The sequence below is a fragment of the Microcaecilia unicolor genome, chromosome 4 (genome assembly GCF_901765095.1).
Source record: "Microcaecilia unicolor chromosome 4, aMicUni1.1, whole genome shotgun sequence".
In the NCBI taxonomy this organism is placed as follows: domain Eukaryota; kingdom Metazoa; phylum Chordata; class Amphibia; order Gymnophiona; family Siphonopidae; genus Microcaecilia; species Microcaecilia unicolor.
Window position 1 is genome coordinate 14,204,975 of NC_044034.1, and position 17,418 is coordinate 14,222,392.

At 49.0% G+C, this 17,418-nt stretch overlaps 1 protein-coding gene across 3 annotated transcripts in view; it reads right to left on the reverse strand.

Annotated features, from left to right (window-relative positions):
- Window positions 1–17,418, reverse strand: part of NUMA1 (nuclear mitotic apparatus protein 1) — a 213,694-nt gene that overhangs the window by 142,331 nt on the left and 53,945 nt on the right. For all 3 annotated transcript variants that reach the window (XM_030199975.1, XM_030199974.1, XM_030199976.1), the window contains exon 3: window positions 2,218–2,303. In XM_030199975.1, coding sequence (XP_030055835.1) covers window positions 2,218–2,303 — 86 coding nt within the window. The remainder of the gene's footprint in view (window positions 1–2,217; window positions 2,304–17,418) is intronic.

Genomic DNA, 17,418 nt, shown 5'->3' on the forward strand with positions numbered 1-17,418 from the left:
TTCCTCTCCTCCCGAACCGGGAACAGCTGACGAGAAGTTGGGTCGGCAAAAAGTTCTACCACCCGGAGTACCTCCAATACCACTCTAATAGCATTTCCTAGTATAGGAACCGCGAAACTGAAAGGTGCCTGAATGCGCTGCTCTAAACCGTAAGTCCCAGCACAAAATGGCGACCGTGACAGCGAGAAGCCCGCGAAAACTACAGCGCTATCTGGCAATATCAACAGAGTCTAAATAACGCTCCCCTGCCAGTGCCAAACAAATAAAACACATTATTGCCGAGAGCCACGTCGAAACCAAAAGTTCCCAACATTAAAGAAGAAAAAGGCACGCACCCGATAGTAAGTAGAAAACAAAGCCCAAAGGAAGGAAATACCAACCGATGATGTGCCTCACAAGGCGCTGAAAAGCCATAAGTACTTCGGCTCTGCTTAATCCTCTTTATTTTCTGATTTTTTTTTTTTTTAAGAGGCAGGAGTTACAGGGAGAATCAGGAGCGTAGTGTCACCAAGCCTGGCGACAGGGAAGGGGTAGAGGAGGGACTTGGCACCACCAGGTGTACTCCGTACTGGCTCAACATAGCCTCGAAACCCCTAGCTGAACTAATCCTGAGGGAACAGGCTAGGAGCAAATCCCAATCCAGACAAACTGCACAGGATATGTCCATCCACCTGCTAAGATAGAGAGAATACTGAGTTTGGGCTGGAGTGGCTGCACATGTCTACATATAGTAAGATTCTGAAGTTTTCTCTATCTCCACCTGCTGGTAGGGGGACATAACCCACTCGTCTCTGGATTGATCTGTGGGACGATATGGAAAAAGAAGACTGCATTTATTAGAACTGTCCTTCAGGACAGCAAAGATTTGGAAGGTGTTTAAGGGTTTGCTTAACTCTGCTTCATCTTATTTCGATTTTAGGAAAAAAAAGTTAAAACCCTATTTCAAAAGTATGTTTTGGTTTCTAATACCTAACTGCTTTAAGTTCTTTTTCTAGTTATTCCCAGAGGGTTGTCTCTGGTTTCTTACGATTTTGCTCTGAACTGCGAGATACAAGTCCAGTTTTACCATTACCAAGGATGTAAACTGTCTTCAGACCCTGAGCAGAGTTTAAATAACTTGAAGCCTAATAACCCTTGTTCCTAAGCGACACCTCTCAAGCCAGGCTGTAAGCCAGAAGGGACCCATGTCATAACTGACTGGGCCCTGCATTAGAATTCCATGGCCCTGTGGGAGTGGAATAGTGTTCTGCACCAGGCGCCGTGAATGAAGTCACCCATGTGCAGGAACAAACTGGCCTGCTTGTCCTCAAAGAATTGGAAGTTAACACTAGAACCAACCTCCACAGACACAGGATGAAGGCGACACTCCTGTAAAAGACAATTATTCAGACCAAATGACCGCATTATCAACTTTATGATCAGGGTGTCACTACCACGACATTGAAAGAAACATTACATATTAATGTTTAAAACTTGAAGCAGTTTACAACATCTGGTATAGCCACATGAATGCCTAATACAGAACGGTAATGTGGAGACTAGTCAGAACCTAATGATATTTGAAAAGAAAGTGATCATCCAGCAAAGGGAACTGTTTTCCGACTCAATACCACTGTTCTTACAGCTGTAAATTATGTTCTTTATCGGTTTGTTTCCCTAAATTTTCTTACCCCCTGGCTAAATGCATGGCTGTCCCCTCAATCTATTTTACAGCTCTCTACAGCTTTAAATAGATAATAAATAGAAATAAAATGAAACAGAGAAAAGAAAATATCTTTTTTAATGGACTAACAAAACATTTTTCATTAGATTTCAAAGGTAACCCTTCTTCAGAAATGCACAAATGTTGACAAATATCAGAATATCACACTGTTTTAATAGAAAATGCAGATGTCATAATTCCAATCTGCAATTAATGTTAAACCAATACTCTTCTTAGTTATTTGCCATTGATCCAATTAAGGAAGCAGAGCTCTCAAAAACTAATCAAAATGTATCCAGACAGTCCAGATAAAACTGATGCAACTGACAAAATGCGAATTGATACTGATCCTGCTGCTTTCCAATTCACCCTAGACCAGGTGCTGTGTGCACAGTTACTGAAGAGTAGGTTACTAAACATATTTTGCTGAGAACCAGAGGACTGAAGACTTAAAACCTTTTCTCCCAAATCAGAATTCTTCATAGCAAAACAATTGTGCCAGCTTGGATACTCACATTTTGCTGATAATTTTGACAAAAATGTTGCAATCTTTCAGCTGTAACATACTATCAATCGGCTCATCCACCTTAAGGCGGTTCACCTGTGAAAAGACGGAAGGAAGTCAGCAGAAGGGCTAAAAATGCATTCTACGAACTCACTCAACTACAAGCTGAATAAAGATACAGCCAGATTCACTATCGCTAGCCTCTATCAACCCATTCAGATGCACTGCATTAAAGGCCGAATTACAGGAGCATGGTTACCACTGCCAAAATATCCTGAATCCTTATTATTTACAACATGAATATGTGGGCTGAGTAGAGGTTACATAAATACACTATTTAAGCAAATACTAGATATGTTTTCAATGTGCAATACATGCATTCTCAGTGGAGGAGGGTAGTTAGTGGGGTCCCGCAGGGGTCTGTGCTGGGTCCGTTGCTTTTTAATGTATTTATAAATGACCTAGAGATGGGAATAACTAGTGAGGTAATTAAATTCGCCGATGACACAAAATTATTCAGGGTCGTCAAGTCGCAGGAGGAATGTGAACGATTACAGGAGGACCTTGCGAGACTGGGAGAATGGGCGTGCAAGTGGCAGATGAAGTTCAATGTTGACAAGTGCAAAGTGATGCATGTGGGTAAAAGGAACCCGAATTATAGCTACGTCTTGCAAGGTTCCGCGTTAGGAGTTACGGATCAAGAAAGGGATCTGGGTGTCGTCGTCGATGATACGCTGAAACCTTCTGCTCAGTGTGCTGCTGCGGCTAGGAAAGCGAATAGAATGTTGGGTGTTATTAGGAAGGGTATGGAGTCCAGGTGTGCGGATGTTATAATGCCGTTGTATCGCTCCATGGTGCGACCGCACCTGGAGTATTGTGTTCAGTACTGGTCTCCGTATCTCAAAAAAGATATAGTAGAATTGGAAAAGGTACAGCGAAGGGCGACGAAAATGATAGTGGGGATGGGACGACTTTCCTATGAAGAGAGGCTGAGAAGGCTAGGGCTTTTCAGCTTGGAGAAGAGACGGCTGAGGGGAGATATGATAGAAGTGTATAAAATAATGAGTGGAATGGATCGGGTGGATGTGAAGCGACTGTTCACGCTATCCAAAAATACTAGGACTAGAGGGCATGAGTTGAAGCTACAGTGTGGTAAATTTAAAACGAATCGGAGAAAACTTTTCTTCACCCAACGTGTAGTTAGACTCTGGAATTCGTTGCCGGAGAACGTGGTACGGGCGGTTAGCTTGACGGAGTTTAAAAAGGGGTTGGATAGATTCCTGAGGGACAAGTCCATAGACCGCTATTAAATGGACTTGGAAAAATTCCGCATTTTTAGGTATAACTTGTCTGGAATGTTTTTACGTTTGGGGAGCGTGCCAGGTGCCCTTGACCTGGATTGGCCACTGTCGGTGACAGGATGCTGGGCTAGATGGACCTTTGGTCTTTCCCAGTATGGCACTACTTATGTACTTATGTACTTATGCATTTCTTTATTTGCTTACAACTAAGTCTACTCTGGATTGATAAAGAAAATTTAACAGGTCAGCTCTAGCCAGTAAGATCACACAGGTCCTCAGTATGTCTAAATGACAAGTCTCATCATAAGATCTTCATAAATTTAACTTAACAGGCCTTGGGCACACCTGGGGAGGGGGGGGGGGGTTACTTTTTTCAAGATGCTCAATGGCTTCTGTTCTGAAACAAGCATCAACACAAACATCCATTATAGGTTATGAAAACTATGATTTTTCTGTCAACAGGCAGGTTTGAAGTAGGCATCGAAATGGGTGATTCCAAGCTTAGGACAGCTCCGTTTATAATTTATCCACTGTCCAGGAGCAACCCTTATAAAGGTATCAAGAAACTTCTAGCCACCCACTTGGGGTTACCCCGCGGCCACTTAAAGGGTTCATCACCAGCACAGCTCAGGTCCACCTGCCGCTCGTGCTCTACATTAGCACCTTCCTCTCACTGACTGGGTCACAACCACTGTGGGGCACGTCTCCCGCTCTCCAATTATACCCAGTGATTTCTAGGTTACTGGAGACACACTTCCAGTGGTCCCATAGTTCCCAGAAAGCACCCACAGACCCAACACACAAACTACCAGGATTCTTTATCAGTCCAGACAAACAGGGCAAACAATTATGTTTATTCTCTTACAACATTGAGCACTGGAACAAAATAGTGCAGTTGGCAAACAATAACAGTAACCGAAATATGGATCAATTATGACACTAACTAAACATTTGCATACTTCCTACAAAGTACCTGGGGAGATCAAGACATATATAGCTGTTTACCAGTTATTAAATATAACTGTCTTTTACAGGGCTTCAGCAAAGACCTCTCTCTCTCTCTCTTCTACCAAGCTGAAACTGAACCCAAAACCAGTAAAGTCCAAATGAGATGAGCTTCTGGGCCAGAGCCCAATCAACAAGATTTCAAACAACTGGTTACACTACTACATGCACTTCCTATTATCTGTGCGCCAAGGAAAGAAAGAGAAATCAGCCATCTGCAACAGCTTTATACATAAACATACACCATCTGCTGACTAAACAGGAGTAATACACTTCAGACATATTTAAAACAAGAAAATATCCAATACATTTTTTACAGGCTTAAAACACTTTTCACAAAAGGGGACTGGATTGGAGAAGGATTGGAGGGAAGCCCTGTACAACTCTCTTCTAAGGAGGATTCTGGAGAAGTAAGTTGGGGACTGGGCATTCCTCTAGATCACTGCCCTAAATTACTTTGCGAGAGCTCCAAGCAGAGTGAAGAGTGGGAAGAAATGGAACCCTTGCAGCTCAGAGTACAAAGTAAATAGCATAGACATTATCGAATCTTGAAATGTCTTTGCAAAGGAGTAAGGAGAAATTAGACCTTACCTGCTAAATTGCTTTCCTTTAGTCCCTCCGGCCCAGGATTGGACTGAAGGATTGTGCACTCCTTCCAGCAGGTGGAGACTGGAAGTTCTAGGAACTAATAAGAGCCCTGGCCATGTGACCCTAGACACAGTACATGTCTAACAAAGCAGGAGAGAAAGAAAAAGGCCTATCTTCTGTTGCACCGAGAATCTGAGCAGCCACTCAAGCACCAAATTACCGTGCTTGAAGCTGATGTGAAGCACTGCGTCTGTAACAGCAAACATCACCCCCCCCCCCCCCTCCACGCAGGGGAGAAGTTAGAAACTCAGGACCCTTGCAGGGGTTCGTTTAATGAATTATTCAATTTTTTTTTTTAAAGACCCAATAGAAACGCACAGAGCAGCTCCACCCTTGAACCCCCTGAACAAAAAGAACAAACACCACCAAGCACAGAACACTTCAGAAACAAGAAAAAAAAACCAAAGCCGAGAGTACAGGAGGGACCTGAGCCGGTCCAGAGGGACTAAAGGAAAGCAAATTAGCAGGTAAGGTCTAATTTCTCCTTCCTTAGTGTCCCTCCAGACCGGCCCAGGATTGGACTGATGGGAAGTAACAAAGCAGTACCTTAAGAGAGGGACCCCAGCATCCCTGCCATGAGGACCCTAGCCCCAAAACCCGCTTCCTGACAACACTGCACATCTAGCCTGTAGTGCTTCGAAAAGGAATATAAGGAAGCCCAAGTCGCAGCTTTACAAATATCCACGGACGGTACGAGAAAACGCTCCGCCCAGGAAGCTGCCTGATCCCTCGCAGAATAGGCCCTAAGCCTCTCCAGGACTTGCTTCCCCGCCAAGAGGTAAGCAGATCATCTCCTTAAGCCACCTCGAAATAGTGGGCTTGGAAGCCGCCAACCCCTTGTGAAACCTCCAAAAAGCAGAAACAGGTGGTCCAAACGTCTGAAGTCGTTGGTGGTCTTCAGATAATGTTTGAGAACCCTCCTGACATCCAGGGTTCGCAACTTGCGCTGTTCCTCCGACCCAGTGGAAGAGTCCAAAACCAGCAGTACCACCGATTGAGAGAGATGAAAACGTGAGACTACTTTAGGATTAAAAGAAAGCACAGGACAAAAGACCACTCTCTCTTTCGAAAACTCCAAGAAAGGAGACCAACAGAAAAAGGCCTGCAACTCAGACACTCGCCTAGCCGACGCAATGGCTACCAGAAAAACAGTTTTGAGGGTTAAGTCCTTAATGGAGCAAGACAACAAAGGTTTGAAGGGAGAGTTAGAGAGGGCGGAAAGAATTAAATTCAGGTCCAAAGCCAGAAAAACATCCCTAACTGGAAGGCGAATGAGACCCACCCCTCTGAGGAAACGGGACACGTCCAGATGACAAGCTAAGGACTTAAAAACTTGTACCTTTCCCCAAAAACAGGACAAGGCTGCCACCTGCACCTTAAGGGAAGCTAAAGCTAAACCTTTATCAAATCTCTGCTGCAAAAAAAATCTAGCATCTCCGCCACGGAAGCACGAAGAGGAGGGAACGTCCCGTTCAGAACACCAGGACTCAAAAATGCGCCATGTCCTGATATAGCTCAGGGACGTCAACTGGCAATGCAAGCACAGCATGGTGGAGATGACCAGAGGAGAGTAACCCTTCTTCAACAAGCGCGCTCGTTCAAGAGCCAGGCCGTAAGACAAAAATCGAGCCGGATCTGGATGATAGATCGGACCCTGGAACAGAAGGTTGACTTGATCCGGGTGCCAGAGCGGAGGAGCCGACTGAAGGCACCTTAGATCTGTGTACCATGGTCTGTGAGGTCAGTCCGGAGTCACCAAAATTACCGGACCGCCGTGTACTTTGATCCTTTGAATGAGGCGCCCCAGTAAAGGCCACTGGGGAAATGGATAGAGAAGACCCTGACGCCAGTGCTGAAGTGCATCTATGCCCTCTGTTTTGATGTCCTTTCTGTGACTGAAGAAGCGAGGCACTTTAGCATTGAGACCTGTAACGAAGAGGTCCAGGAGTGGAATCCCCCAGTGATCCGTTATCAAGCGAAAAGCCTGCTGGCTGAGAGACCACTCCCCCGGATTGAGAGTGTGAGGAAATCTGCCTCGACATTCTCCACCCCTACTACATGCGAGGCTGATAGATCTGACAAGTGACATTCCGCCCAGGCCATAATCTTCGCCGTTTCTTGCTATAATAGGCAACATCTTGTTCCACCCTGACAACTGACATGAGCCACTGTAGTTGCGTTGTCCGAAATAATCCGTACCGCCGCTCTACTCAAACACAAAGGCCCCCAGAGCCAGCCAGATCACCCTGGTGTCCAACAGGTTGATCGACAGAGAGGCCTCTTGACAACCACAGACCCTGAACAAAGTGACTATAGTGGGCTCCCCAGCCCCGAAGACAGGTGTTTGTCATCACCACGATCGACTGGGGGGCCTCCCTTGGTCAGATTGCTCAACCGGAGCCACCAGCACAGACTCCCACGTTCCTGGGCTCGCAGAGGCAGCTTCCGCCACAGAAAAAGTTGTTACTGAGTTTTGCCTGTGCAGTAAGTTTCTCTTCATATTCTCTTCTAGCCTTCTTTATTAATGCTTGGTATCTGACTTGCCCTTGCTTATGTTGTTTCTTATTTTTTTTCATTTGGGTCCTTTTTCCATTTGAAGGGCATTCTTTTGACTGTAATAGCCTCATTCACTTCACCTTTGAACCATGCTGGCTGTCGTTTTCTCTTCTTTCCACCTTTGCAAATACATGGAATTCATCTGGTTTGGGCTTCCAAGATGGTATTTTTGAACAACGTCCATGCCTGATTAGTGTCCTAACCTTTGCAGGCAAATCTTTTAGCTTGTTTTTAACCATTTTCCTCATTTTATTATAGTCACCTTCAAAAATTAAGGTAAAATTATGTATAATCATACCTGATAATTTTCTTTCCATTAATCATAGCTGATCAATCCATAGACTGGTGGGTTGTGTCCATCTACCAGCAGGTGGAGATAGAGAGCAAACTTTTGCCTCCCTATATGTGGTCATGTGCTGCCGGAAACTCCTCAGTATGTCGATATCAAAGCTCCATCCGCAGGACTCAGCACTTAGAGAATTACACCCACGAAGGGACACTCTGCCCAGCTCACCACCGCCGAAACGGGGGAGGGGAATTAACCCAGCTCATCCCCACACAAGTGGGGGAGGGGAATCCGTCCAGCTCATCCCCGCGGAGCGGGGGAGGGACACCACCCCCGCCGATGCGGGGGGATCTGGCTTATCCTGCAACCGCAACCGCGGGAGGAGCTGACTGACCCTAACACCGCCGAAGCGGGAGGGGTACAAAGCTGCCCTACAGCCGCACGAAGCGGGAGGGAGTGCCGGCAGAATTTAAATCTCAATCCAGCCCCGTAAAACGGAGGGGAGAGGAATGCAGCAGCTCACTGTAACACAAACTCGTCTCAACTCTTGAAGAATCCAAGTGAAAGAAGAACTTGAACACGAAGTCCTCCTGAAGTAACTGAAGGCTAAACTTGAACCTAAAATTCAACCAGAATATAAACAGTACAGATATCTGGGAGGGGCTATGGATTGATCAGCTATGATTAATGGAAAGAAAATTATCAGGTATGATTATACATAATTTTACCTTCCATATCATCAAGCTGATCAATCCATAGACTGGTGGGATGTACCGAAGCAGTACTCACCCAGGGCGGGACATAGAAATCCCTGACCTCAACACTGAAGCTCCAAACCGGGCCTCCGCCCGTGCAGCCACAGTCAAACGGTAATGCTTGGAGAATGTACGAGCCGAAGCCCACGTTGCCGCCTTGCATATCCCTTCCAAGGAGACGGAACTGGCCTCTGCCATCGAGGCCGCCTGAGCTCTCATGGAGTGAGCCTTCAGCTGGATAGGCGGCACCTTCCCCGCGGCCACATAAGCCGCTGCAATGGCTTCCTTGACCCATTTTGCCACTGTAGGCTTAGCAGCCTGCAGACCCTTACGAGGACCTGCAAACAGGACAAACAGATGATCTGATTTCCGGAAATCATTGGTCACTTCCAAGTATCTGATGATGACTCGTCTCACATCCAGATATTTAAGAGCGGAGTACTCCTCTGGGTAGTCCTCCCTACGAAAGGAAGGGAGACAGAGCTGCTGATTCACATGGAAGCGAGAAACAATCTTGGGCAGGAAGGAAGGCACTGTGCGAATAGTCACTCCTGCCTCAGTGAACTGCAGAAAAGGCTCTTGACATGAGAGCGCCTGGAGCTCGGAAACTCTTCTGGCTGAAGTGATAGCCACCAAAAAGACTGCTTTCAACGTCAGGTCTTTCAGAGATGCCCTCGACAAGGGTTCAAAAGGCGGCTTCTGCAATGCTCTTAGCACCAGGTTGAGATTCCACGCAGGCACCACTGAGTGCAGAGGAGGGCGCAGGTGATTAACTCCCTTGAGAAAGCGCACCACATCTGGCTGCGAAGCCAGGGAAGCACCCTTCAGGCGGCCCCTGAAGCAAGCCAGAGCCGCTACCTGGACTTTAAGGGAACTGAGCGACAGGCCTTTCTCCAGACCTTCTTGCAGGAACGCCAACACTGAAGAAATTGGAGCAGTGAAGGGAGAAAGTGAGCCTGCTTCACACCACGCTGCAAAGATACGCCAAACCCTGGCGTAAGCAGTAGAAGTAGAGCGCTTCCTCGCTCTCAACATAGTGGCGATAACCTTGTCTGAGAAGCCCTTCTTTCTCAGACGCTGCCGCTCAATAGCCAGGCCGTAAGACCAAAGGGGGAGGGATCCTCCATCACCACGGGACCTTGATGTAACAGGCCCTGCTCCACAGGCAGCCGCAGAGGATCGTCGACTGAGAGCCTGATCAAGTCCGCATACCAGGGACGTCTGGGCCAATCCGGACCCACCAGGATTACCCTGCCGGGATGCTTTGCCACCCGGTCTAGCACCCTGCCCAACATGGGCCAGGGCGGGAACACATAGAGGAGCTCTTGTGTCGGCCACTGTTGGAGAAGAGCATCTACTCCCAGGGATCGAGGGTCCCGTCCTCTGCTGAAAAAGCGCGGCACTTGGCAATTGGCCGATGACGCCATCAGATCTAGGCTCGGCTGGCCCCAGCGCATCGTGATGTCCAAGAACGCCTGAGCAGATAGTTGCCACTCTCCGGGCTCCAAGGTATGGCGACTGAGAAAGTCCGCCTTGACATTCATGACTCCGGCAATGTGGGCCACTGAAAGCTGCTCCAGGTTCGCTTCCGCCCACTGGCAAAGACTCATAGCCTCCTTGGCTAGAGGGGCGCTCTTGGTACCTCCCTGGCGGTTGATATAGGCCACAGCCGTGGCATTGTCCGACAGGACCCGTACAGGCTTCAACACCAGTACCGGGATGAACTCCAATAACACCAACCGAATGGCTCTGAGTTCCAGGAGGTTGATAGACCACTTGCCTCTGCAGGAGACTAGAGCCCCTGCGCTGTCCTTCCCAAGCAGTGGGCTCCCCAGCCCAACAAAGAGGCGTCTGTCGTGACGACAATCCACTCCGGGGTCACCAGAGGCAATCCTGCAGACACCTTGTCTGTCTGCGTCCACCAGCTCAGCGCCTTGCGCACTGCTGGGTCCACAGGAAGGCGCACAGCATAATCCTCCGACATCGGAGTCCAGCGCAGCAGCAGAGAGAGCTGTAGTGGTCTCATATGAGCCCTGGCCCAGGGCACTACTTCCATCGTGGCCGTCATAGAGCCCAACAGCTGCACGTAGTCCCAAGCCCGAATAGGAGGCTACTAGGAACTAGTCCACCTGAGCCTGAAGCTTGACAATCCGATTGTCCGGCAGGAACACTCTGCCCACATGGGTGTCGAAACGAACTCCCAGAAACTCCAGGGACTGAGTCGGGCGCAGCTGGCTCTTCTTCCAGTTGATGATCCATCCCAGGGAGCTCAAAAGAGCAACTACCCGGTCCATAGCTTAGCCGCACTCTGCATAAGAGGGGGCTCGGATCAACCAGTCGTCCAGATAAGGATGGACTTGTACTCCTTCCTTTAGCAGGAAGGCCGCTATGACCCCCATTACTTTGGAAAGGGTCCGCGGAGCAGTAGCCAACCCGAAAGGGAGGGCTCTGAACTGGAAGTGTCGTCTCAGGACTGTAAAACGCAGAAAGCGTTGGAGAGGAGGCCAGATGGGAATATGCAGGTACGCTTCCTTGATGTCCAAGGAAGCCAAGAACTCTCCTGCCTTCACTGCCGCTATAACAGAGCGGAGAGTCTCCATGCGAAAGTGCCGCACTTTCAAGGCCCGATTGACCCCTTTGAGGTCGAGGATAGGCCGGACAGAACCTCCTTTCTTTGGAACCACAAAGTAAATGGAGTAACGTCCCTTGCCAATCTGATTTTTTGGCACCGGAACGACCGCACCCAGGCGGATCAGGTTGTCCAAGGTCTGCTGCACTGCCACAGCTTTGACCGGAGACTTGCAGGGAGAGAGTACAAACCCGTCTCTTAAGGGTCGGCAGAACTCTAGCTTGTAGCCGTCTCTGATGACTTCCAGCACCCACGCGTCTGAAGTTATTGTGGTCCACTCGCCCAGAAACGAGGACAGCCGTCCTCCAATCTGCACTGGGGCGTGGACCAAGGCCCCGTCATTGGGTACGAGACCCTGGGGGAGGACCGGAGGGAGCACCTCCGGGACGGCGGTCTCTGCGAAAGGAATGCTGCTTGGGGGAGAAATTCCTCTTGAAGGAAGAGGGGGCAGAGGAACCCGACTTGCCCGGGCGGTACCGACGGGCTTCCTGCAACCGTCCTCTGGAGGTACCGGGACGAGTACTAGCCCGAGCCCTGACCTCTGGTAATTTCTTGCCCTTAGACGTGCCGAGATCGGTCACGATTTTGTCCAGCTCGACCCCAAAGAGCAGCTTGCCTTTAAAAGGCAATCTAGCCAGGCGGGATTTAGAGGCGTGGTCAGCAGACCAATGTTTCAGCCAAAGCCACCGCCGCGCAGAGACTGTCTGAGCCATGCCTTTAGCTGAGGCTCTCAAGACATCATACAGCAAGTCTGCCAAATAGGCTAAGCCCGATTCCAGGGCCGGCCAATCAGCCCTCAAGGAATGATCCGAGGGGGAAGCCCGCTGCACCATAGTCAGGCACGCCCTGGCCACATAGGAGCCGCAAACTGAGGCCTGCAAACTTAAAGCAGCTGCCTCAAAGGACGACCTTAAGGCCGCCTCCAATCTTCTGTCTTGGGCGTCCTTTAGGGCCGTGCCACCTTCCACCGGCAACGCCGTTTTCTTAGTCACCGCAGTGATTAAAGAATCCACGGTAGGCCACAGATAGGCCTCACGTTCACTCACAGCCAAAGGATAGAGGCGGGACATAGCCCTAGCCACTTTAAGGCTCGTTTCCGGGACATCCTATTGAGCCGCAATTAAGGTGTGCATGGCATCATGCACGTGGAAGGTTCTAGGCGGGCGCTTCGTCCCCAGCATAATGGCAGAGCCAACAGGGGCTGAGGGAGAGACGTCCTCCGGAGAGGAAATCTTCAAAGTGTCCATGGCCTGTAACAACAGGTTGGGCAAATCCTCTGGGCTAAAAAGCCGCGCTGCAGAGGGGTCATCCACTCCATCCGAGCGGGGATCTATCTCCTCCAAGGAATCCGCAAAGGACCGTTGGGAGACCTCAGACACGCTGCCCTCATCTACATCGGAGGAGACAAAGTCCTCCAAGGCCTGGAAATCAACCCGAGGGCGTTTACCTCTGGGAACCTCAACCTCTTTATCAGAAGAGGGAGCAGGGGCAGCGTTTTGTATGAGGAAAGCCTGATGCAGCAGCAAAACAAACTCGGGGGAGAAACCCCCCAGACTGTGCACTTCCGCAGCCTGGGCAACAGCCCTAGACGCACTCTCAACCGGCGCTCGCAATAGCGGGGGAGAGACATGCTGCGCATCCAAAATGGCGTCCGGCGCGAAACTCCGCGAAGGAGCCGCGCGGGAAGAACGGCGCTTAACTTTAGCCGCTTTTGTGCCGTCGCCCAAATTAAGGGCGTTCATGGCATTAATGTCTCCAACCTCAAGGGCGGCCCACGAAGAAGCCGTCCGAGCCGCGTGGCCGGCCAAGATGGCGGAGGCGAGGAGCGGGGGATGGGCGTTTATGGCGGGAAAAAACCGCCATGCCGGAGGAACGACCGGGACATTCATCGGTCACTAAACTGTCACCCATCAAGGGCGAATCAGGTTGTAAAACCCCCGCATCCCCTCTAGAAGCGCTTCCAGCGATCCGGGGAGTGACCCTTTGCGCCCTCGCCCTCCGACGCCATATGCCACGAGGAGAAGAATCGGGGAACCCCCTGCCCGCTATAAAAAGGTAAAATTACCTGCTTGCCGCTCCGAGCTGTAACGAACTGGTGTCCCAGTGAGTAGCTGCAATGAACGTTTAAAGAAACGTCGAAATAAACGCCTTTAAAGACGTTTAAAATTTTTTTTTTTTTTTTTAACGGAGCCAGCGGGAGGGGGGAGAAAAGGAGGGACCTGGCACCACCAGGTTTGCACTTGCTCAAAAGAGCCCTCAACCCCAGGCCTCAACAAAACCTAAGGATTAGGCTTGGAGGCCTAGCCAGAGCTGCTGCTGTGTGTGACCACCACCTGCTGAGATAGAGAACATACTGAGGAGTTTCCGGCAGCACATGACCACATATAGGGAGGCAAAAGTTTGCTCTCTATCTCCACCTGCTGGTAGATGGACACAACCCACCAGTCTATGGATTGATCAGCTTGATGATATGGAAATGCAGATTTCCTTTGCGGGTTTATTCTGGATAGTAGCTCAAACCTATCATCTTATGATCACTGTTTCCCAGGGAACACAACACTGCCACCTCTCGCACTATGCTCTGCATGCCACAAAGACCACATTCAAAATGGCTCCCCCTCTTGTAAGTTCCTGGACTGCTTGTTTCAAAAAGGAGTTATCACATCTAAAGGTTTTATCTCTCTGGCACTTCCTGATATAACATTTACCCAGTTAATATTGGGGAAATCACCCATTATTATAGTGTTGCCCAATTTGCCGGCTTTCCTAATTTCTGTAAACATTTTTTTATCTGTCTGTTCATTCTGTCCCAGCAGACGGTAATACAGCCCTATAAGAATACTCCTTCCCTTCACACATAGAATTTCTATCCATGATTCCACACTGCTATCCGTTTCATGTGGAAAGTTTATTTTATTTGACTCAATCCCCTCTAACATATAGCGCAACCCCTCGTCTAATTTGATCCTATCATTGCGATACAATTTATACCCAGTTAAGTGTCCCATTGATTGTCTTCTTTCCACCAAGTCTCTGAGATGCCTAATGTCAGGATTCCTGGACATACTCTGACATACTTATATTAATATGGCATAATATTAAACCAGCTTCTGACCTCTGAGAACTCACCCCTCCCTCAGGAATCAGAGGATGGCAAAATGGACCAAATGGTGTTGAGCTGCCTGCTAGCCCTGTGTTTAATTACTCCTGATTAACATACCTTTTGTTCCATCTGGGAGCAGAGCTCTCTCTTTGAGAACAAAAGAGGCCAGACATAGAGGCTCCATCACTAGGGACTTCAAACAGGAGAATCTGTGAAAATGCTCACCTTTCCTGACTTCAGAAAGTAAACTGGAGTTTGGCTGGGAAGGAAGATATTTTTGATCTCTTTCTGTTCTGGAGGTATAAAGGACAGCACATGGTGCTCGGGGCACTTCTCTCTGTCCAGGGCACTTCTCTCTTTCTCCCTGCAGCAGAGTGCACAGGACTCTGCTGGGCTGCCTTTGTTTCTTCTTTTTCTTTCTCTGCACACCTCCATCTTTAGCCACCACAGCACATGGCTCTGCTGGCTTAACTGTTCTTTCTCTTTCTCTAAACACACACAGAGAGACAGTCTTGCACCCTTTGTGAGCCTATACATATATGCAAACATACAATATACTTTCTTTATATATATAAAAGAGTGTGTATATATAAGAGAGTGTGTATGAACAGCTTGAAAAGCTAAAGGTGGATAAAGCCATGGGACCAGATGGGATCCACCCCAGGATATTGAGGGAGCTCAGAGAGGTTCTGGCGGGTCCTCTTAAAGATTTGTTTAACATATCCTTGCAGACGGGAGAGGTTCCGAAGTATTGGAGAACGGCGGAGGTGGTCCCTCTTCACAAGAGTGGTGATAGGGAAGAAGCTGGAAACTACAGGCCGGTAAGCCTCACTTCGATTATTGGAAAAATAATGGAAGCGATGCTGAAGGAAAGGATAGTGAATTTCCTGGAAGCCAATAAGTTGCAAGATCCGAGACAACATGGTTTTACCAAAGGGAAATCGTGCCAAACGAATCTCTGAGTTCTTTGATTGGGTGACAGGAGAACTGAATCAAGGACGAGCTATGGACGTAATCTACTTAGATTTCAGCAAAGCTTTTGACACGGTTCCCCACAGGAGGCTCTTAAATAAACTGGAAGGCAGGACCGTGCCAACACGGTAAGCGAGGTAAGCATGGCAGGGGGGCGCTTCCCTCTGGGGGGCGCCGCCGCACCATGCTCATCTCGCTCGCCCTCCCGCTCCCATTGTTCAACTTCCCACCCTCTTCTCCCCCCCCCCCCCCCCCCCCCCCAACATCCCTTTTCTTTTTTTTTTTCCTTTTTAAATTTACCTCCGTGGCGGTTCCGGCAGCACAGCGTCAGTGAAGGAGGTGGCGCTCCCGACATCTCTAGCCTTCCCTTCGCTGTGTTCCGCCTTCTTCTGACGTCATTTCCTTGACATCAGAAGAAGGCGGAACACAGCGAAGGGAAGGCTAGAGACGTGGGAGCGCCGCTTCGTTCACTGACGCTGCGCTGCCAGAACCCCCACGGAGGTAAATTTAAAAAGAAAAAAAAAAGGGATGTCGGGGGGAGAGAAGAGGGCGGACAGTTAAACAATGGGAGCGGGAGGGCAGGGGAGAGATGAGAACATGGATGCGAAGGGGGAGGGGAGAAGAGGGCGGGCCAGGCCAGGCCAACAGGGAGGGACATGATGGGACATGGGAGCGAGAGGAGAGAGAGGAGCATGGATGCGAGGGGGGGGGGTCATGGAAGGGAGAGAGGGGAATTGCTGGATAGGGATTAATGGAGGGTGACAGAGGAGCATGGATGGGAGGGGCAGGGCGCAGGGAGAGAGGGGAATTGCTGGAAAAGGATGAATGGAGGGGGCAGGGGACAGAGGAGCATGGATGGACATGGATTGGGAGGGCAGGGCTCAGGGAGAGAGGGGAATTGCTGGAAAGGGATGAATGGAGGGGGCAGGGGACAGAGGAGCATGGATGGGCATGGATTGGGAGGGCAGGGCTCAGGGAGAGAGGAGAAATTGCTGGACATAGAGGGGAGGGAAGAAAGATGAAGGAGATGAAATGAGGGAAAAGGAAGAGAGGAGAAAAACTGCACATGGATGAAGAAAATAGGCAGAAGCTGAGGACCAGAAATGAAGAAGAAAGGAGGAAAGGAAAGAAATAAATGGAAAGGAAGCCCTGGAAACGGAGTTAAGAGGACAGATAGCAGCAGAATCAGATACTGGGCCAGCATGATCAGAAAAAGAAAGTCGGATATAACAAAAGAGAGGGAACGAAGTACAAACTAAAGTCCAAACAAAAAAAACAGCACCACGGGCCTTTAAAAATAGAACACAGTTCTTTAATGAATGAGCTCATTCATTAAAGAACTGTGTTCCATTTTTAAAGGCCCGTGGTACTGTTTTTTTTGTTTGGTTTTTTTTTTTTGTTCAGAAAAAGAAAGTCACCAGACAACAAAGGTAGAAAAAAATCATTTTATTTTCATTTTAGTGTTTGGAATATAGTCCACTTTGAGAATTTACATCTGCTATCTTATTTTGCAATGTATAGCAATTTGTTTCTAAGAATATTGCTGACAATTCCTGTCAGTGTGGCAAGTGGTGAGCGATCAATTTCACGGGGGGGGGGGGGGGGGGGGGGGGGGGGGGGGCGCCGCCGCCGCCAACTGATAGTCTGCAGGGGAGGGCGCCAACTGATAGTCTGCAGGGGGGCGCCAGAGACCCTAGGCACGGCCCTGCTGGAAGGGCTGAAGATAGGACCCGGTGGTGAACTGGATTAGGAACTGGTTGACGGACAGAAGCCAGAGCTTGGTGGTGAATGGAATTCGCTCGGAGGAGGGAAAGGTGAGTAGTGGTGTGCCTCAGGGATCGGTGCTGGGACCGATTCTGTTCAATATATTTGTAAGTGACATTGCCAAAGGGTTAGAAGGTAAAGTTTTGCCTATTTGCGGATGATACTAAGATCTCCAACAGAGTGGACACCCGG